Source organism: Neoarius graeffei, chromosome 1, assembly GCF_027579695.1.
Source record: "Neoarius graeffei isolate fNeoGra1 chromosome 1, fNeoGra1.pri, whole genome shotgun sequence".
Lineage (NCBI taxonomy): Eukaryota > Metazoa > Chordata > Actinopteri > Siluriformes > Ariidae > Neoarius > Neoarius graeffei.
This window is the reverse complement of record NC_083569.1, coordinates 63801751-63824028: the sequence shown is the minus strand read 5'-3', so window position 1 is coordinate 63824028 and position 22278 is coordinate 63801751. Positions and strand designations below refer to the sequence as shown.

At 41.0% G+C, this 22278-nt stretch overlaps 1 protein-coding gene across 2 annotated transcripts in view; it reads right to left on the bottom strand.

The window, feature by feature from the left end:
• The window catches only part of LOC132881484 (plectin-like), a 64035-nt gene that overhangs the window by 8243 nt on the left and 33514 nt on the right, over positions 1–22278 (bottom strand). For both annotated transcript variants that reach the window (XM_060914018.1, XM_060914105.1), the window contains exons 14-15: positions 20102–20220; positions 13079–13163 (exon numbers count right to left, since the gene is read on the bottom strand). In XM_060914018.1, the coding sequence (XP_060770001.1) occupies positions 13079–13163; positions 20102–20220 (204 nt within the window). The remainder of the gene's footprint in view (positions 1–13078; positions 13164–20101; positions 20221–22278) is intronic.

Genomic DNA, 22278 nt, shown 5'->3' with positions numbered 1-22278 from the left:
TAGGGCTGTTGTCTTGCTGCATGGCCCACCTTCTCTTGAGATTCAGTTCATGGACAGATGTCCTGACATTTTCCTTTAGAATTCACTGGTATAATTCAGAATTCATTGTTCCATCAATGATGGCAAGCCATCCTGGCGCAGATGCAGCAAAACAGGCCCAAACCATGATACTACCACCACCATGTTTCACAGATAGGATAAGATGCTTATGCTGGAATGCAGTGTTTTCCTTTCTCCAAACATAACGCTTCTCATTTAAATCAAAAATTCTATTTTGGTCTCATCCGTCCACAAAACATTTGTCCAACAGCCTTCTGGCTTGTCCACATGATCTTTAACAGACTGTAGACAAGCAGAAATGTTCTTTTTGGAGAGCAGTGGCTTTCTCCTTGCAGCCCTGCCATGCACACCATTGTTGTTCAGTGTTTTCCTGATGGTGGACTCATGAACATTAACATTAGCCAATGTGAGAGAGGCCTTCAGTTGCTTAGAAGTTACCCTGGGGTCCTTTGTGACCTCGCCGACTATTACACGCCTTGCTCTTGGAGTGATCTTTGTTGGTCGCCCACTCCTGGGGAGGGTAACAATGGTCTTGAGTTTCCTCCATTTGTACACAGTCTGTCTGTCTGTGGATTGGTGGAGTCCAAACTCTTTAGAGATGGTTTTGTAATGTTTTCCAGCCTGATGAGCATCAGCAACACTTTTTCTGAGGTCCTCAGAAATCTCCTTTGTTCGTGCCATGATACACTTCCACAAACATGTGTTGTGAAGATCAGACTTTGATAGATCCCTGTTCTTTAAATAAAACAGGGTGCCCACTCACACCTGATTGTCATCCCATTGATTGAAAACACCTGACTCTAATTTCACCTTCAAATTAACTGCTAATCCTAGAGGTTCACATACTTTTGCCACTCACAGATATGTAATATTGGATCATTTTCCTCAATAAATAAATGACCAAGTATAATATTTTTGTCTCATTTGTTTAACTGGGTTCTCTTTATCTACCTTTAGGACTTGTGTGAAAATCCGATGATGTTTTAGGTCATATTTATGCAGAAATATAGAAAATTCTAAAGGGTTCACAAACTTTCAAGCACCACTGTATACACACACACACACACACACACACACAATATATATACAGGGTGTCAAAAATTTTATCTTATTTACATTCTGCCACAGAAAAAGAACAGTTCAGATAAATTACTGAAAACCCAAATATTGCCATGACATTCATATCCAAGATGACTGTATGTAAACTTGTATGTTAAAAATAAATAAATAAATAAATAAATATTTTTCCCCCTTTCGGTTTTCTGAAATCAACACAGGGTCAAAATTATACATACAGGATCAAAAATATACATACAGCACACCTAATATTTGGATAAAATGTCTCTTTGCAAGATTCACCTTGACCAAACATTTTTTTTTTTTACCATGAACAAGCTTCTGGCAGAATCCTGGTTGGATATTTCATGACTCTGTCATGATCCGCCCCAGATTTCCACTCCGGAGATTTACTATCTCCCAGTTCAGCGCAATCCGGATCCGGGACGGGACTTCCATCTTGCCGGCATTCACTTCCTGGTCTGCTCTGCTGTGTATAAATAGGCTGTTCTCAGAAGGGGACTTTGCTAGAGGTGAGAGCTAGAGGTGGTGGCTCGCTGGGTGGGGTGAATGGTCAGGCGTTGCTTATGGGAAGTGACAGAGTAGGAAGTGTGGGATGGATGAATTTGAGCGTGGGTTTGGTGAGGATGGGGGTCCCAAGCGTAAAAAATTGAAGGGGATTAATAACAGTATTAATGAGAATATGGATACATTGGTGAGGAAGGAATCGTATAAGGTATTTATTACGCTGGTTAAAGAGGGTGATTCGTTTACGGGTTGGAGTCCTATCCAGTTGACGAGGAAGGTGCATGAGGAGTTAGGAGAAGTTGTGCGTGTCATTAATACAAGGAGTGGGTCACTTCTGGTAGAATGTATGGATGAGGCACAATTAATGAGAACAGTAAAGATGAATAAATTTGCTGGGCAGAATGTCAAGTGTGTGGTAGGCCGGGATAAAAAAATGATTAGGGGAGTAATAACTGGGATCCCTGTTGAGGATTCAATGGAAGACCTAATGGCTAGTATTAGAAAGGTCAAAGTAAAAGAGGCTAAGCGCCTAAAAATTAAAAGGGATGGGGTGTTGAGCGACAGTCTGTCGGTTTTGCTTATGTTTGATGAAATCATGCTTCCCCAAAAAGTGTTTATAGGGTTTGAGTTTTGATGTAAGGGCGTATATCCCTCCTCCATTGAGATGTTTCAAGTGCCAAAGGTATGGGCATATAGCGGCAGTATGTAAAGGGAAATTAAGATGCAGTAAGTGCAGAGGAGAACATAATTATGGTGAATGTGCGGAAGGGTCAATTCAAAAATGTTGCCATTGTGGTGGTAATCACAGTGCAGCGTATGGAGGCTGTGAGGTGTATAAACGAATGAGAGAAGTTCAGAGAATTAAAGTTGAGCAAGGAAAGTCTTATGCCGAGGCAGTTAAGCAAGTTCCTAAACCAGTTAATGTGGCAAAGAATGATAATGGCAGATCGAAAGGAGAGTGCACGACATGCAAAAGGATTCAAGAAGATTCACTGATTGTTAAGAAACAGGACTTTGTGTTTTTTATGGCCGATGTCATTAATAAAGCGGCTCAAACAAGTAGCAGAACAGATAGGATTAAAATCATAGTTAAGTCTGCCAGGAAGCTTTTGAACGTACAAGGGTTGGAATGGACAAGAGTTGTGGATGCTCTTAATGAACAAGATGCTACTGTTGAGGAGTCCTCTCTTTATCAATCATGTTCAGGACCTTTAGCATCGTATTAATGGTGTTGCATATCCTTCAATGGAATGCAAGGAGTTTGATTTCCAATGGCCAGGAATTTAATAAGTACATTGAGAATCTTGATGAAATGCCTGATATTATTTGCATTCAGGAATCCTGGCTGATACCTAGGCTGGACTTTGTTATTAAAGGGTTTATTTCAGTGAGAAGGGACAGGGACTCTGGTATGGGTGGAGGTGTTGTTACCTTCATTCAGAGGGGGGTACAGTTTAGGGAGGTAAGGAAAGGAGATGACATGGAATATATTATTGTTGAAGTTTGGTGTGATGTTGGTAAAGTTTTAATTGTTAACTTTTATAATCCTTGTAGGCAGTTGGAAATGAGATCACTTGAAGAAATTTTTAAGGATATGTCTGGGAAAATAATTTGGTGTGGTGACTTTAATGCACATAGCACTTTATGGGGGGATAGGGATGATGGTAATGGTAAAGTCTTGGAGGAGTTCATGGGTGAAGAAGGATTAGTTTGTATAAATGATGGGTCTGCTACTAGGATAGACATTTCCAGAAGGAAAGAATCAGCAATAGATTTGACCATAGTTTCCAGGGACATGGCTGATAAGTGTGGGTGGGAGGTACTTGATAGTAATACAATTGGGAGTGATCACTTCCCTATTAGGGTGCAGGTGGGGGTGGAGGTGCTAAAAGATGGGGTGACAAGAGGGGGCAGATGGATACTAGAAAAAGCTAACTGGGAGAAGTATATAGAGTTGAGTGATGAGTGGCTATCATTGGTGGATGATGTGGGTGTGGAAGAGATGTGTAAGGGAATTAGTGCAAGTATAGTGGCTGCGGCAGGGGAGGCTATCCCAAAGACAGAAGCCAGGCCTTTGAGCAGGATTGTACCTTGGTGGTCAAAAGACTGTCAAGATGCAGTGAAGAATAGGAACAGGTTATTCAGGATATTAAAGAAATCTCATAACTTTCAGTCTTTGAGTATAAGAGAGCACAGGCTCTAGTGAGGAGGGCTGTGAAGAAGGCAAAAAAGGAGTATTGGAGGAGATTTTGTGATTCCTTGGGGCGTACTACCCCCATAGAGAGTGTGGGGTACGATTAAGAAAATGAATGGCATTAACAGAAGCTATGACTACCCCTTGATTATTGATGGAGAGAATGTTGCAGCTACTAGCAAAGATAAGGCAGAGGTTATAGCTAAAACATTAGCTAGAGTGCATAGCTCTGATAACCTAAGTCTGGTGGAAAGGAAGGGAAGAAACGATCTTAAAATACACTGAGAATGTGAGTGTTGGTCAGGAAGAAAGCAGTTTGAGTGCCCTGTTTACAAGATTAGAGTTAAATAATGTCCTGAGGAAAATAAGGAAGTCTGCTCCAGGGAAGGACTCTATCTGCTATGAAATGTTGAGTAGGCTCAGTGATAGGGGAAAAGACAAAATATTGCTGCTATTCAATAAAATATGGGTAGAGGGGGTGATTCCTAGGGAATGGAAAGAGTCTTTGATTGTACCAATCAGGAAACCTGGTAAAGATCCTCATAGCCCAAGTAGTTACCGGCCAATAGCTTTGACTTCCCAGGTGGGAAAAACCATGGCAAAGATGGTAAATGATAGGCTGACCTATTGGCTAGAGACGAAGGGACTTCTCCAAAGCTACCCGAGTGGCTTTAGGAGAGGTAGAGGTACCATGGATCCAGTAGTATGTCTAGAAGACTTCATAAGGAGAGCCCAAGTAAATAAAGAATCAGTAGTAGCAATATTTTTTGATATTGAAAAGGCTTATGACATGCTTTGGACAAAAGGTTTGTTAATCAAGCTGCAGCAATTAGGAGTTGGGGGTAGAATGCTCCAGTGGGTGGAGGCTTTCCTGACTGACAGACGGCTAAGGGTTAAAATAAATGGGGATGGAAGCTCCAACTATGTAGCAGAAAATGGCACTCCTCAGGGAAGTATTGTTAGTCCATTACTGTTTAATATAATGATAGATCAAATATTTAAGGATGTACAGGAGCCTGATGGTGTAGCCTTGTTTGCTGATGATGGAGCCATGTGGAAGAAGGGGAGGAATTTGGGTTTCATTATAAATAAAATGCAGTGTGTAGTTAATGAAGTTCAGCAATGGGCGGTTCAGTGGGGATTTAGGATCTCAGTGGAGAAAACAGAAGTTATGATTTTCTCTAGGGGAAGTATTAGTCCTGAGCTTAAAATTTACCTGGCAGGCAGAGAGCTGGAAAGAGTCGGGTTTTTTAAGTATTTGGGGATATGGTTTGACAGGAAGTTGATGTGGGCGTTCCACATCCAGAAAATGGTGGATAGGTGTAAAAAAAAATTCTAAATGTAATGAGGTGCCTGTGTGGGGTTGAATGGGGTGCATCCGGTGCAGCACTGAGATCAATCTATACTGGCCTCATGAGGTCAGTATTAGACTATGGGTGTATAGCCTATGGGTCGGCTTCCAAGTCATTGTTGCACAAACTAGATGTGATACACAACCAAGCTTTGAGAATCTGCTGCGGAGCAGTTAAAACATCACCAGTGGCAGCCATTCAAATTAAGGTTGGGGAAATGCCCTTATATTTAAGAAGACAGCAGCTTGCCCTGGTGTACTGGGCTAACCTCAGGGGTCACAATGATGGCCACATTACTCAGCCAGTCCTGAGATATTGCCAAGAGCGACTGTATGAGGGAGGGAAAAGCTTTGGGTGGACAGTCAGAGATTGGGTTATGAATATGGGATTAAGTGGCTTTAATATCTGCCCTACAGTATCATATTCTACAGTTCCCCCTTGGACCTTGGAGGAAGCTAAAGTAGACCTGGGGCTGCTTGAAGAAAAGCAGGAGTGTAAGGTGGACAAGTGGAGAGTTGATGGGTACAGTCATGAACATTACAGCAAGAGTATGTTTATATATACAGATGCCTCAAAGGGTCCTGATAAAAGGGTGGGAGTGGCGTATGTGGTACCCGAGCTGGGGTTGGCCATTAAAAAGAGAATAACTGATGACCTGGCTGTGTATACAGCAGAGCTGGTAGCCATATGGTCTGCCCTGCTCTGAATAGAGGGTAATGGGGATAGGCACAGGCAAGTGGTCATAGCATCTGACTCTAGCTCTGCTCTTGTGAGTATTCAGAACTCACATTCCACATCCAGGACTGACATTCTTCTTGACATTTTACAGTTGACAAGTGTGTTAATGAAGGCAGGTTTTAAACTTTCCTTTTTATGGGTTCCAGCTCATGTAGGGGTGGAGGGGAACGAGTTGGCTGACAAATATGCCAAAAGAGTGGCAAGTAGGGACAATATAGATATTAATATACAGTATAGTAAGGCTGAAGTCAAAAGCATCATTAAGGCCAGAGTACATGGGAGATGGCAGCACCTTTGGGAGAATGGGTCTTCTGGGAGACATCTTTTTAACATTCAGCCTGAAATACATAGAGCTATTGGTTCACTTAATGCAAGACAGGAGGGAGTGATATTGGCCAGGCTGAGAATTGGGCACTCCCATCTTAATAGTACGCTCTTTATTATGAGTAGGCATGCTGATGGTAACTGCGAGTATTGTGCATCACAAAGCCCAGAGACTGTAGAGCATGTTCTTATTCATTGTCAAAAATACTATCAAGAGAGACAGAATTTTATTGCCCAAGTCAAGGCCAATAATACACCCTTTAATGTCAGAAATATCTTACAAAGAAGTAATGGGAAAATTTAATCTTATTTGTTTACTTTTTTGAAAAACACCGGATTATTAAAACATATTTAAATTCTAGATAAGAAGCAACTCCTGTTACACACTCCAGTCCAGTGGTGGCGGGAATACACAGAAACAGTTGTCAACCGCCATATAAATCAGAAAGAGAGAGAGAGAGGGGACTTTGCTAGCCAGGAATTGAAAAGTTGCTATTTGTAGATGATGGTAGCATAGGGAAAAGGGGGAAGAATGTGAAGTACACCCTGAAGAAGGTGCAGGAAGCTCTAACTCTGGTGGAGGACTGGGGAAGGAAATGGGGTTTTAGACTATCTATTGAAAAGACTAAGGTGATGTCCTTTACTAGGAAGAAAATAGATGAAAGTTTAAAACTGGAACTGTATGGTAGGACTTTGGAAAGGGTTAAAAGTTTTAAATTTCTTGGTGTATTTTTTGACACGAGACTTACATGGAGAGATCATGTATCAAAAGTAATAGACGAATGTAAAAGGGTTATGAATTTAATGAGATGCCTTGCTGGCACAGAATGGGGAGCAGATGTAGCTTCTTTGAAGCAAATTTATATATATCTAATTAGAGCAAGAATTGAATATGGATGTTTGGTTTATGGATCTGCAGCCAAATCAGTTTTAGCTGGGTTAGATATAGTTCAAGCTAAGGCACCGAGAATATGTACAGGAGCTGTGCGATCTTCCCCAGTATGTTCCTTACAGGTAGAAACAGGAGAAATGCCACTCTGTTTGCGGAGAAAGCAGCTTCAGCCTAACTATCGGGTTAATCTGATGGGTCAAAGGTGTGATCACCCAGTTAAAAGTATAATTCAGGCAAGCTGGGAGAGAGAGGTGGCGAGATGTCCAAGTTTTTGATGGGTAGGAGAGACAGTGGCACAGGAAATGGCTATTCTTGACAAGAACTTTTGTCCAGGAGCAATGTGGCCATCAGTTCCTCTATGGCAATTGGAGTTCCCAAAGACTGATTTAGAATTGCTTGAGATTAAGGCCCTGTCCACACGGCAACGGATTCAGGTGAATCCGATACAATTGTTTATCGTTTCGGCCTGGCGTCCACACGGCACCGGCGTTTTGGGTGCCCCAAAACGCAATCTTTTGAGAACGGATCCCAGAGTGGAAAGATCTGGCAACGTTGCCGTTGCGAAGTCGTCTGGATGAGTAGAACGGATTTGTTTACGGTGACGTCACAACCACATGACTGTCAGTGCTTCACGCCGGGTAGAAGTGTAACGAACTCGATGCGAATTGTCAACAAATCCTATAACTTGGTTCATGAAACGCGCTTACAAAATATTTTCACTGTGAATATTTATTGTGTAATGGTGCAAAGTGAGAGAGAGAGAGAGAGAGAGAGAGAGAGAGCGCGAGTTAGGGCAGAGTCAATCCCGCCAGCAAAAATAGGGAAAAAAAGGAGCGATCTCACCTCCTCAGATGTTGGTTTAAGTCCTACAATACATTCCTCAAAAAGGGTGTAGAAGAACAAATTAATCCATCAACGTGTAGCATTCAATTTATTCCGGACCATTAAAGACGCCGCCTTCCACGTAGAATCATACGTCATCCTCGCCGCCATATTGGATGGGTCAAAGCGGAGAATAAAGATGCCTCATTCATGTGCTGCGTTTAACTGTACCAACAGGTTTACCATCCAAACGAGATCACATGGGATTACCTTTCACAGGTGAGACTGGAAAAATACTTTTCATTGTATTTGGTCATTATAATGTAATTTTACGAACAGGTTTTTCTGACTTTGTGGCTAATATGAAGTCTCGCGCATAATAGTTTATGCGCATGCGTCCTTACTTCTTCTATTGTTCTGGTGTCTCCGAAGGGACCGTCTTACAGCGCCCCTAGAGGTGTGGCATGTGTATTGCATCGTTTTCAGCAAGCGTTGCGTTGCCATATGGACCTGATATTTTACTGATCGTTGCCCATTTGGACGCGATATTTTTTTAAATAACATCTCGTTGCCGTTGTCGTGTGGATGTAGCCTAAGTCAGATAATCCTGAGGCAGATTTGGTGCATGAATTTCAATGTCATGTAAGAGAAAGGTATCAGGAATACATATTAATTTTTACTGACTGTTCAAAGGATCAAGAAACGGGTGCTACAGGAGCAGCTTTTGTTGTTCAGAGGTGGAATATCCAAGCTGTTAAGAGGACCTCAAACTTTCTAAGTGTATTCACAGTGGAATTATATGCAATCCTGATGGCAGTACAATGGGCTGAACAGATTCAGAACCATAAAGTATTGATAAGTAGTGACTCTGTGTCAGCAATCAATAGTATTGGGAAAGGGTCATCAAAGAGCTGACAAGATCTTATATATGATATTCTTCTGGCAATTAGAGATATGAAAAGGAGAGGGGTAGAAATATCATTTGTATGGGTCCCAGCACATGTAGGTATAGCATCAAATGGAAAGGTTGATAAGTTGGCTAAGGAAGCTGCTCAAAAGGTAACCATAGATGTCAACATAAATCTGTCCAAGGCGGAGGTTAAAAGTATTGTGTGGCAGGAAGCAATTTTAAAATGGCAACAGCTTTGGGAGCAAGAAAACAAAGGGAGGCATCTATTCTCAATTGTCGGTAGAGTGACTGATTCAGTTAATGTCTGTCAAAGAGGGGGGGCTAGATGTAATGAAGAGGTAATTATTTCTAGATTGAGGATTGGTCACACATTTCTGAACAGCACTTTATTTATTTTGGGAAAGCATCAAAATGGCCTGTGTTCTTGCTGAGAGCGCGAGACAGTTCATCATGTTTTGATTTCTTGTAGAAATCATGACCGCCAAAGGCAAGATTTAATTAGACAGCTGCGGGAGATTGGCTTGGAAGAAGTATCTCTGAAAGGTATTTTAGAAATAAGGTCAAACGGGAGTGGAAGATGATGTTTTTTTTCAAGTTCTTAATGGACACTGGTGTGTATGTATGTGCACTAAGGTGGTAGTCCTGTAGATGGCAGCAATGCAACTTTTTGGATGCCAGCTGCCGTAAAACCTAGAAGAAGAAGACTTTGCCAGAACGTCTTGTCTGTTTCTGTGCCATTTTTTGCTTCCTGGAATTTTGCTCTGTTTTGTCTAGTCTTAGCCACGGTTTTTTTTTTGCACTCACGTTTTGTGAGTTTTTCATGTTTTTTGCATTACATTTTGTCTTCAGTTTTTGTCAGAACTATTCATGTTTTTTCATATTAGCTCTGTCTACCTTGTCTGGGGTTTTTTTTGGTCGTTGACCCTTTTTGGACTTTAATTAAATCATTTTTTATTTATTGGATTTCCTAGTTTGTGTTCTGCTATTGGATCCTAACTCTCCACCCCTAACAGACTCCCAGTAGAATTGGTAGAGTTCAATTAAATTTTTTTTCTTGGCATGGACTCTACTTATAAGCACGGTCCATATATTTTCAATAGGGTTGAAGTCAGGACTTGTTTTAAGCTTAATGTTAGCCTGCTTGATCCTCCACAACCAGGTCTGATGCGTGTTTGGGTTCATTGTCCTGTTGTAAGTCCCAAGTCGTGTTCAAGTTTCTGATGGTTTATACTGAAGAATTCTGAGGTAGTTCTCCTCCATTATTCCATCCACTTTGTGCAATGAACCAGTTCCACTGGCAGTAAAACAGCCCCAGAGCATGATGATCCTACCACCACCACCAGCTGGTACAGTGTCCCTCTGTACATGGTGGTCATTGTGGCCAAACAACTCAATCTTTGTCTCATCTGACCATACAGCTATCCTCCAGAAGGCTTTTTCTTTGTCCGTGTGGTCAGCTTCAAACTTTAGTTTAGCTTGAAGGTGTCAATTTTGGAGCAGGGGGTTATTTCTAGTTCAGTCCATGGTGATCTGAACTGGAGACAGTGATCCATCAGCTTCCAGTTCATGGCAGGGCTGTGCCATGGTAGTTCCTAGGTTGTTTCTGACCATCCAAACCAATTTCTTTTCAGCTGAGGGTGATAGTTTTGGTTTTCTTGAAGCAAAGTGGCTTGGCAAAGTGACTACACCTCACAATAACGTGGATACCATTGTTTAAACTGATCTTGGAATTTGCAGTTGTTTAGAAGTGGCTCCAAGAGACATTCTGGAGTTGTGTACATTTGCAATCCTCTTTCTCAGATCTGCACTGAGCTCCTTGGACTTTCCCATTTTACTGTGTGTTGGTCAATCCAGTGAGTGCTGTTCACAAACCCTTTTTATGAAGGCACAGAGAAGCTACCAGCTGTAGTCAATCATGATCAAGAACAGGAAGTTAAGAGACCTCGGCCTTGGCAAGATAAGAGACGTTTTGGAAGTTTCAGCACCTCTGAATTAATAATCTAAGTGAGCGTATGTAAGTTTTTGACCATGTATGTATAATTTTGACCCTGTGTTGATTTCAGAAAACCCAAAGAAAAGTAAAACTTGTGCACCAAATTCTAGTATTTTTTTAATTAATGTCTGTTGTACAATCATTCTGCCATAGAAAAAGAACAGTTCAAAGAAATTACTGAAAGCCCAAATATTGCCATGACCTTCAGATCCAAGATGGCATTGAGGTATGTATGTAAGTGTAGGTATCATGCCACCATCTTGTGTCAGAACTACAATTCCCAGGCAACTTCCGCGTGACCTACGTCACGCGTGGGCGGGATCACCTACGTCAGTCCGCCATGCACGCATAAATCCAAGCAGAAGCTCCGCCATCTTTGTCTCTCGCGTCCGGACTTCAACGAGTCTAGACGCACCGAAGGGATGCTCTCCACCCAAAAGACGTCTTCTTTCTTGCAAGATCCATCACTCAGCGCGATTTTCTTACTTACCCTTGGCAAAGGTAAACTCTAGAGTCGCGCGATCTTTAAACTCAACCTGAGTTACAACCGGTTTACTTGTATAAGTGACGTCACGACTGCAGCCCAGGCAGTTAAAAGTTAAGAAGCGATTGAATCCTTTTTAACTCAAAAGCGCTGTGCATCTTATTCTGATCAGAGACTTTTCCTCACGAACGCTGAGGTTCGGACCAAGAATCCTCTGCTTTCCACGGGAACCACCCAAGTGCTCCGCTGGACCCGAAAGTTTTCTACGCCTCCATCACGAGCAGCTCACGTGCTCCCACGGCGAGGCCCGAAACTACACCGGCGAATAGTCCTTCATATCCTGCTAAAGGCAGGATTAAGTAAGATTTTGGCATTTGGGCATAATTAAGATAGTCTTAGGAATTTGCTTTTATTTGAAATAGTGTGAATTTAAACCCAGGTTTATTCATTACACTGTTAGACACGCAGCGTGTTGATTTATTTTGGTTCTATGTTCTCTCAATTGTTTAATAGATAGGCTGCGCATGCTTCTCTCTTTTATTCTTACTAACATTATAATTTCATTATTATACATCTTGATCTCAAGACTTCAGTGAATTCAGTATGGTTATGAGCTAGTGGGTTAGCTACAGCTTCCCTTTGTCTTTAGCAACACGTGCTCAGTAGGCCTCATAAGGCCTAACAAACACACTTTAGCTAGGCCATAGGGCCTTTCACAAACACATACTAGCAACACAAGGCTAATCTAGGCCTCCACCACGTGTAGTTAGCTACACGAGGCTAAACACAGAGCTAATCCTTTGTTCTATTTAGATAACATTCTTTTATTTTAGCTAGCAACAAGCTAGGCCTCCACCACGTGTAGTTAGCTACACGAGGCTAAACACATGCTCAAGTCCTTCACACACACCCACACACACCTCACTGCTTGTATATATTGATTTATTATTTTTATATTTGTATAATAAATTCATTTATTAAACAAACTGTTTATTTGTGTGAACGATAAATATGAAGTCCCCAATCTCCCTCGAATTCAAAAGGGTGCATACAAGTTATGTGATGTGGTGATTGTAATAATTTGGAAATATACCATAATTTAGCTGTTTTATTATTAAGCACCAGGATTAATGGTATGATTCACTAAATGATTAATTGTATGATTCACTAAACGATTCACTAAATGATTCATTGAACGATTCACTGAATGATTCACTTCAAATGACTGATTCTATGGTATGATTCAATTCAAACGAGTCAAAGTAAACGATTCAATGGGATTGATTCATTTTAATTATTGACCTTCAAAATTTAATGAGACTGATTTAATGAGCTTGATCACTTAATATCAATAATTAACTGATTGCACCCACAGTAAGCTTCTGACCACAACTGTGTGTTTGTGTAAAAAATGAACTGTGAAAATTGCCCAATGCTACCGTGTTATAAATGAGGTAAAAAGTCTATATCAAACTGTGTTCCTTTACAAACATGACAATACACTATTATCCACTGTCAAGAACATTATGCCACTATACAGAATTCAACAGTCAATCAGTTCACCTCATGCACCCAAAACAGTTACTCTAAGTGCACAATTGTATAAATAATCAATCACAAATGTACATTGTATTGCATTAGTTGGTGTTAACATTTTCAGTACTTCTTACTACATGCTTATGAGTCCATATTCTTTCAGAGTGAGTGTATGTTCATGTGTCTCACCATATGCAGCAGTGTCTCCATCTGGTTCAGCCACTCCTCATGCACATCTGAATCTGAATCCATCTGCCCTTGGCGCTGGACCAAACTGCACACATCATACACATGCTGAAGTGTTTACATATCTTCAGTCACTAAAACATGGACATCTGACACAATGCCTGCATGAAGCTACAGTAGACTATATAGCCTGTTAGGACTGCAACTCATGATTATTTTGATAATTGATTAATCTTTAATCAATTATTTGGATTTAAACATGTTAAATACATAAATGCTTAAAGCTGTTTATTTGCAGCTTTTTAAATCAATACTACTACAGAGCCCAACTAGGCTTTAATAAATAAGTCAGTAACTATGACTGAAATTTATAAACTGTTACTGAAACATTATTGAAATTTATCAGGCAATTTATTACAACATGAGATTATCAAATGCTTATTTCAACCAAATGAGATACCCAGACTAACAGATAACAGAGCCTAAGTGTATATTTCAACTGGTACACACTTTTAACAAATAAAGGCCTCTCTGTTTTTCAAGGCCTGATTTGTTAAATTCCAAAGAGACAAATTCAAAATAAAGACTAAATAAATGTCCGCTCCCTGTTTTGCTACTGAAACTTTTTTTTTTTTTAACTGCTGTGGCTGCATGTGTGGTGAATTATTTTCAGTGTGTGGAATTGACTACACAGTTTTGGGTTTGACTTTGAGGTTTTCTTGCCTGGAATGAGTGAATCAACTCTTTTTTGGATTAACAGTGACGTGACCTGAAAGCAGGATAGAAATTTCATGACTTGACACACAAGATAAATATAGTATGTTGTGTATGCTAAAATAAAATTAATGTAGTGTTTATTAGCACTGCTGGATCAAAAAACTCTTAACTTTTTACAAGCTTTGAATTGATTCAAATCATCGACTGTACAAAACATGGATGGCATGGCTTCATTGCCTCCCGTTCTACAGAAATTAAGCCAAAATACAGGGATGTGATTTTTCCGCGAATTCGCGGAATTCTGCTTTTTTCACCTCAAAATTTAAAAAAAAAAATTTTTCCGATTTTTCGCTCAAAAATCCGCATTCGTATCCTATTCGTTCTGACTTTCAGTAATTCCGTCATTGAGATGAAACGAGGTACGTGATTGGCCCATCTCTCTGTAACAACCAATGAACGCGCTTGTTAGATAGCTGTACGTAAGCTCGCTTCAAACAAAGAGTTGAAAGATGGCAGCCTCCGTGATCAAGCGTAAAAATGCAAATCGAGTTAAAGAAATCGACAGAATAGTGAAAAACAAGTTCCGCTGGGAATGGTTGGAGAAAGAGGTTGCTACAGACGTTGGACATAATACTGTGAGACATTTGTTCAGGTCAGGGCGGATCGTCTCTCGCTCAGGGGGAGAGAGAGATGGCGTGCTTGCTGGAGGCCCCTCTACACATCAGCGTGTTAACTGTGAGTGTGTGGCGTTTGGTCACGAACAAACTCAGCTTTTTATGTGTGCGTTTTGTCCGACGTGGCAGAGCCGAGTGTGTTTGACAGGACATGGTCGTCTGGGTCGAGCTAGTGGGCTTTGTGTGTGTGTGTTTAGGGAGGCGAGAGGTTGGCTGACGGTCACCCGGAATGAGTTCACGTACCGGCGCGCTGGGCGGAGAGGGGAGGAAAGGAAAGAGAGGAGGAGATGCCGTTCATCATTTAGTCCGCGGAAATATTTCCACTTTGGGTGTAAAATGACTGGAACATTTGCTCAGGGAACAGACCCGACACCAGAGTTAGCTCCTGAGTTAGCACGGCTTGCTAGTAGCAGTGAAGTTCTGTTACTTTACACTCAGGCTTGTTGCTACTTAGCCATGTAGCTAGCAAGAGCTTTAACGCACCGCTTAAACACAAGTCTGTCAAGGGCATTTATTTATAATGTAATCCTATTTTGGAGCATGTATAGCTTCTTCTGGCTACATAGGAAGTCAAAATATGTGTTGCAGCTGCCTGCTCTGGCTAACAGGCCAAGTGAAAGTGAGCGCTGCGCAGCTGGAAACGCCCCCTGTCCTGTTGCTCCACCGTGCTGATGAAGAGGAAATCTGTTGCGCTGAAGACCAAACCGCTCCATAAGGCATATAGAGTGCACTAGAGAGACTACAGGGGCTCGCTGTGTGTGCGGTGTAGGGCACTTGTATAGGAAGGAGGAAGTGATTTGGGATTGAGCCTTCAGTGTGTGTATATGGAGGCTACTATATAAAGTTATGGCCCTTTTCCACTACCCTTTTTCAGCTCACTTCAGCTCGCTTCAGCCCGACACGGCTCGCGTTTCGACTACCAAAAAACAGCACGACTCAGCTCGCTTCAGCCCTGCTTAGCCCCTAAAACTCGCACCGTTTTGGAGTACGGCTGAAGCGAGCCGAGTGAGGCTGGGGGCGTGAGCAGACACTCCCCTGTGCACTGATTGGTGAGGAGGAGTGTCCTCACATGCCCCCACACGCCCCGCGAGCACGCTGGGATCTGTAAACACTGCAAACCCGGAAGAAGAAGAATTACGAATTACGAGAATTTCTGAAGCCTTATGCGCCTCGCCTCATCTATACGCTCTTGCCAGTATCTGTTCGCGTTGTCGGTGACAACAAGCCACAGCACCAAGACCAGCAACACTAACGACTCCATGTCCTCCATGTTTATTGTTTACTATTCGGGTCGTGAGACTACCGCTTAAAAGATCACTGATGTCACTGTTTGCGCTGCTTAACGACATCACGTGACGTCCACCCACTTTCGCTAACTCCACCCAATGTGTCCACCCACTTCCAGCCAGCACGGTTCAGCGCGGTTGTAGTCGAAATGCAACTCCAACAGCCCCGCTCAGCTCGACTCAGCACGGCACGGCTCAGCCGCGTTTGTAGTGGAAAAGCGGCAATAGTTTCGGTTTAGAGAAGTGTCAACATCACCTTTACCAGTGTTATCAGCCAAGTTGTTAAATTTATTTATTTATTTTATTTTTTTTAAAGTATGATAATTATGAATGAATGAAATGAACTTAATTAAATTTACAACCAGTGTAGATACAGTGGTGCTTGAAAGTTTGTGAACCCTTTAGAATTTTCTATATTTCTGCATAAATATGACCTAAAACATCATCAGATTTTCACACAAGTCCTAAAAGTAGATAAAGAGAACCCAGTTAAACAAATGAGACAAAAATATTATACTTGGTCATTTATTTATTGAGGAAAATGATCCAATATTACATATCTGTGAGTAGCAAAAGTATGTGAACCTCTAGGATTAGCAGTTCATTTGAAGGTGAAATTAGAGTCAGGTGTTTTCAATCAATGGGATAACAATCAGGTGTGAGTGGGCAGCCTGTTTTATTTAAAGAACAGGGATCTATCAAAGTCTGATCTTCACAACATGTTTGTGGAAGTGTATCATGGCACGAACAAAGGAGATTTCTGAGGACCTCAGAAAAAGCGTTGTTGATGCTCATCAGGCTAGAAAAGGTTACAAAACCATCTCTAAAGAGTTTGGACTCCACCAATCCACAGTCAGACAGATTGTGTACAAATGGAGGAAATTCAAGACCATTGTTACTCTCCCCAGGAGTGGTCGACCAACAAAGATCACTCCAAGAGCAAGGCGTGTAATAGTCGGCGAGGTCACAAAGGACCCCAGGGTAACTTCTAAGCAACTGAAGGCCTCTCTCACATTGGCTAATGTTAATGTTCATGAGTTCACCATCAGGAGAACACTGAACAACAATGGTGTGCATGTCAGGGTTGCAAGGAGAAAGCCACTGCTCTCCAAAAAGAACATTGCTGCTCATCTGCAGTTTGCTAAAGATCATGTGGACAAGCCAGAAGGCTATTGGAAAAATGCTTTGGGGACAGATGAGACCAAAATAGAACTTTTTGGTTTAAATGAGAAGTGTTATGTTTGGAGAAAGGAAAACACTGCATTCCAGCATAAGAACCTTATCCCATCTGTGAAACATGGTGGTGGTAGTATCATGGTTTGGGCCTGTTTTGCTGCATCTGGGCCAGGACGGCTTGCCATCATTGACGGAACAATGAATTCTGAATTATACCAGCGAATTCTAAAGGAAACTGTCAGGACATCTGTCCATGAACTGAATCTCAAGAGAAGGTGGGTCATGCAGCAAGACAACGACCCTAAGCACACAAGTTGTTCTACCAAAGAATGGTTAAAGAAGAATAAAGTTAATGTTTTGGAATGGCCAAGCCAAAGTCCTGACCTTAATCCAATCGAAATGTTGTGGAAGGACCTGAAGTGAGCAGTTCATGTGAGGAAACCCACCAACATCCCAGAGTTGAAGCTGTTCTGTACGGAGGAATGGGCTAAAATTCCTCCAAGCCGGTGTGCAGGACTGATCAACAGTTACCGTAAACGTTTAGTTGCAGTTATTGCTGCACAAGGGAGTCACACCAGATACTGAAAGCAAAGGTTCATATACTTTTGCCACTCACAGATATGTAATATTGGATCATTTTCCTCAGAAAATAAATGACCAAGTATAATATTTTTGTCTCATTTGTTTAACTGGGTTCTCTTTATCTACTTTTAGGACTCGTGTGAAAATCTGATCATTTTTTAGGTCATATTTATGCAGAAATATAGAAAATTCTAAAGGGTTCACAAACTTTCAAGCACCACTGTACATTACATTATTTACACATTACCGTGATATCTAAGGCATAATTAACAAAATTTACAGCAATAAAAAAAAAATTAAGGGTGGCACGGTGGTGTAGCAGTCAGCACTGTCGCCTCATAGCAAGAAGGTCCGGGTTCGAGCCCCGTGGCCGGCGAGGGCCTTTCTGTGCAGAGTTTGCATGTTCTCCCCGTGTCCGTGTGGGTTTCCTCCGGGTGCTCCGGTTTCCCCCACAGTCCAAAGACATGCAGGTTAGGTTAACTGGTGACTCTAAATTGACCGTAGGTGTGAATGTGAGTGTGAATGGTTGTCTGTGTCTATGTGTCAGCCCTGTGATGACCTGGCGACTTGTCTGGACAGTTCTACCTTGCATTTCAAAATTTGACTACTTTGGTTCATTGACTACTTTGTCCCCCCACCAGGGTGCTGCCCTGGACCAGCTGGGGGCCTGCGGCCTCCAGACCCCCGGTTAAAATTTTCAGATAATTTCACCAGCCCCAAATCACATCCCTGAAAATACTTCTGCTATGTTGTCAAATTTGGAGCCAGAGTCTGCGCAGTAAGTAGTTTTAACTGCTAGAGTCTGTGCAATAGAGATGAGAGTCAAATATAACTATCAAGGTTGCTACATGGTTATGTAGCTAGCATGATCCAACTAGCCTTTTCCTATGAAAACTCTTGAAGTTTCAAACAATTTGAAAAGAAATGGTTGATCAGACTGTAGCTGTGCTTTTAATATAGTCCACACTATCCCAAATTATTAATTACAAACACAGATACTGTGCTGGAAACTAATGACAATCATTTTTAAATATTTACCAGTGTTAGCAAGCATAAAATAATTTTCCATAATTAGTGTTTTTCTTCCGCGCTCTATATGCCATTTTTCCAATTAATTAAATTTTTTTCTAAGTTAAATGCTGAACATCTACATTGGTGCTTGAAAGTTTGTGAACCCTTTATAATTTTCTATATTTCTGCATAAATATGACCTAAAACCTCATCAGATTTTCACACAAGTCCTAAAAGTAGATAAAGAGAACCCAGTTAAACAAATGAGACAAAAATATCATACCTGGTCATTTATTTATTGAGGAAAATGATCCAATATTACATATCTGTGAGTGGCAATGGTATGTGAACCTTTGCTTTCAGTATCTGGTGTGACCCCCTTGCGCAGCAATAACTGCAACTAACTGCACACCGACTTGGAGGAATTTTAGCCCATTCCTCCATACAGAACAGCTTCAACTCTGGGATGTTAGTGGGTTTCCTCACATGAACTACGCGCTTCAGGTCCTTTCACAACATTTCAATTGGATTAAGGTCAGGACTTTGACTTGGCCATTCTAAAACATTAACTTTATTCTTCTTTAACCATTCTTTGGTAGAATGACCTGTGTTCTTAGGGTTGTTGTCTCTTGAGATTCAGTTCATGGACAAAAAGTTCTATTTTGGTCTCATCCGTCCACAAAACATTTTTCCAATAGCCTTCTGGCTTGTCCACGTGATCTTTAGCAAACTGCAGATGAGCAGCAATGTTCTTTTTGGAGAGCAGTGGCTTTCTCCTTGCAACCCTGCCATGCACACCATTGTTGTTCAGTGTTCTCCTGATGGTGGACTCATGAACATTAACATTAGCCAATGTGAGAGAAGCCTTCAGTTGCTTAGAAGTTACCCTGGGGTCCTTTGTGACCTCGCTGACTATTACATGCCTTGCTCTTGGAGTGATCTTTGTTGGTCGACCACTCCTGGGGAGGGTAACAATAGTCTTAAATTTCCTCCATTTGTACACAATCTGTCTGACTGTGGATTGGTGGAGTCCAAACTCTTTAGAGATGGTTTTATAACCTTTTCCAGCCTGATGAGCATCAACAATGCTTTTTCTGAGGTCCTCAAAAATCTCCTTTGTTCGTGCCATGATACACTTCCACAAATGTGTTGTGAAGATCAGACTTTGATAGATCCCTGTTCTTTAAATAAAACAGGGTGCCCACTCACACCTGATTGTCATCCCATTGATTGAAAACACCTGACTCTAATTTCACCTTCAAATTAACTGTTAATCCTAGAGGTTCACATACTTTTGCCACTCACAGATATGTAATATTGGATAATTTTCCTCAGTAAATAAATGACCAAGTATAATATTTTTGTCTCCTTTGTTTAACTGGGTTCTCTTTATCTACTTTTAGGACTCCTGTGAGAATCTGATGATGTTTTAGGGTCATATTTATGCAGAAATATAGAAAATTCGAAAGGGTTCACCAACTTTCAAGCACCACTGTATGAAGTCTAAAAGTCTAAGTAATGAACCAGTCATTTTAGTTTTTAATTTTCAAAAGGTAATATGAAGACACTGGCGCACTCACCCTTCAAACTTCTTTCGCTTCCATTTTAGTATGGCTGCCCAGAGTCGATCCCACTCCTTCTCCACATCACTGGGGTGGTAACCAGGATGTACTTTAAGCTTCCCGGCTTGCACTGCATTCTGTCAAGGAAAGACACAGCATACAAAGGCAAACTGTTAAGTATAATATCTTTGCGAATATAGTACATTGATCACGCTATATTTTGAATGGGTACTTTATAAAGTGCTATGGCGTTTAATAGGCCAATACAGACATTCAATATTTTCCAGATATGGCACAGTAACAACCTGCAATTAACTTATTTAGGATTCTGTCCTAAATCATAAAATAGCCCATCATACTGAAATTTAGGGGGAAATCAGTAATCATGCAAAATAAAATGTAAAAGTTTGATTGCATAATTATCCACCCAATTGTTGTGAAACCCCTAAATTAGTTTTGGTGCAACAGGTTGCCATTAGAAGTCATACAATTACTTGAATGGAGTTCACCTATGTAATTAGTGCCACATGATCTCAATATAAATACATCTGTGAACACCTGTTAGAGAACATACCTAAACAGTGAGCATCATGAAGACCAAGGAGCTATCAAAACAAATCTGGAAAATTCTCAATCAGGATTTACCTAAAAAACATCCAGGCTGGTCAGTGATGGAACAGAAAAGCTATAATCTCTTCTTTGGGAGATTGTGAGATCAAAGCCAGACAATGCCACAACCTTCCATGGGCAGAAGCCAATTGACCATGCTCTCTGGGTGGGAGGGATGGCATTACTCTCTCTCTCTCTCCATTGTCAATCACAGCAACACGACCCAATCATGAGTGTCTGTGAAGTATGTGGAGATAAAGGTAGACAGCACTTTCCTGCATGTGTGTTACACTGCCCTGTGATATAGCATGAACAGCAGTTCAGAATGATGTTGTTTGGGTGGCTTCATGTGCCTTGGAAGAAGCATGTGTTGGCCCTCCCCCTCCCCACTGATAGCTAGGAGAGATCTGACTGCTGGATGGCAAATGACAGGTAACTAAATTGAGGACAAATAGTGGGGTTAAACTTTGAAAATCATGTGGCGCAACACCAAATCCATTATTTAAAAATGAATATGTCACGACAACTCTTACTTGAGGAATCTGTCTGCCATTAGTTGGACAAGCAACCAAGTGGTAAACAATGCCCTAGAGTCCCAATTAAGTCCATTTCAATGCCAGGTTATAACACTGTAAAATGTAGTTCAAAGGGGCAAATATAACCTCAAATCAGATAAAGTTGGGAAGGTATGTTGAAATTAAAACTGAAAACAATGATTTGTAATTTTTTTTCTTCTTTCATACATTATTCTTTTTTATATTTGTATATGTAAATAGTTAATTTAATTTATCTAGAAGTTTTTCTCTATTTTCTATTCTCTGTTTATCCTGTAATGATGCTGCTGGAATTTTAATTTCCCTGAGGGAACCCTCCCAAAGGGATCAATAAAGTTCTATCTAATCTAATCTAATCTAATCTAATCTAATCTTGTAAAGAATTTCTGATCTGTATTGCACTCAGAACAATACAACACATTACTTGATGTTTTACCTCATGAATTTTATTATTTTTTCAAAATAAACACATTTTGATTCATGCAACACATTTCAAAAAACTTGGGACGGTAAACTTTAACATATAGATTTAGGCACTGCCTAAAAGCGGAGCTCCCATCTGTTTCTGGATTGGAGGATTTTCTTATATCATAGCCAGTCTCTTTTGTTTTATTTCTTTACTGGCTAGCACTGGCCGCTAGGTGGTGTGTATGACTGGTAATTACTAACACTGACCACTAGGTGGTGTGTATGACTGGTAATTACTAACACTGACCACTAGGCGGTGTGTATGACTGGTAATTACTAACACTGACCACTAGGTGGTGTGTATGACTGGTAATTACTAACACTGACCACTAGGCGGTGTGTATGACTGGTAATTACTAACACTGACCACTAGGTGGTGTGTATGACTGGTAATTACTTACACTGACCACTAGGTGGTGTGTATGACTGGTAATTACTAACACTGACCACTAGGTGGTGTGTATGACTGGTAATTACTAACACTGACCACTAGGCGGTGTGTATGACTGGTAATTACTAACACTGACCACTAGGTGATGTGTATGACTGGTAATTACTAACACT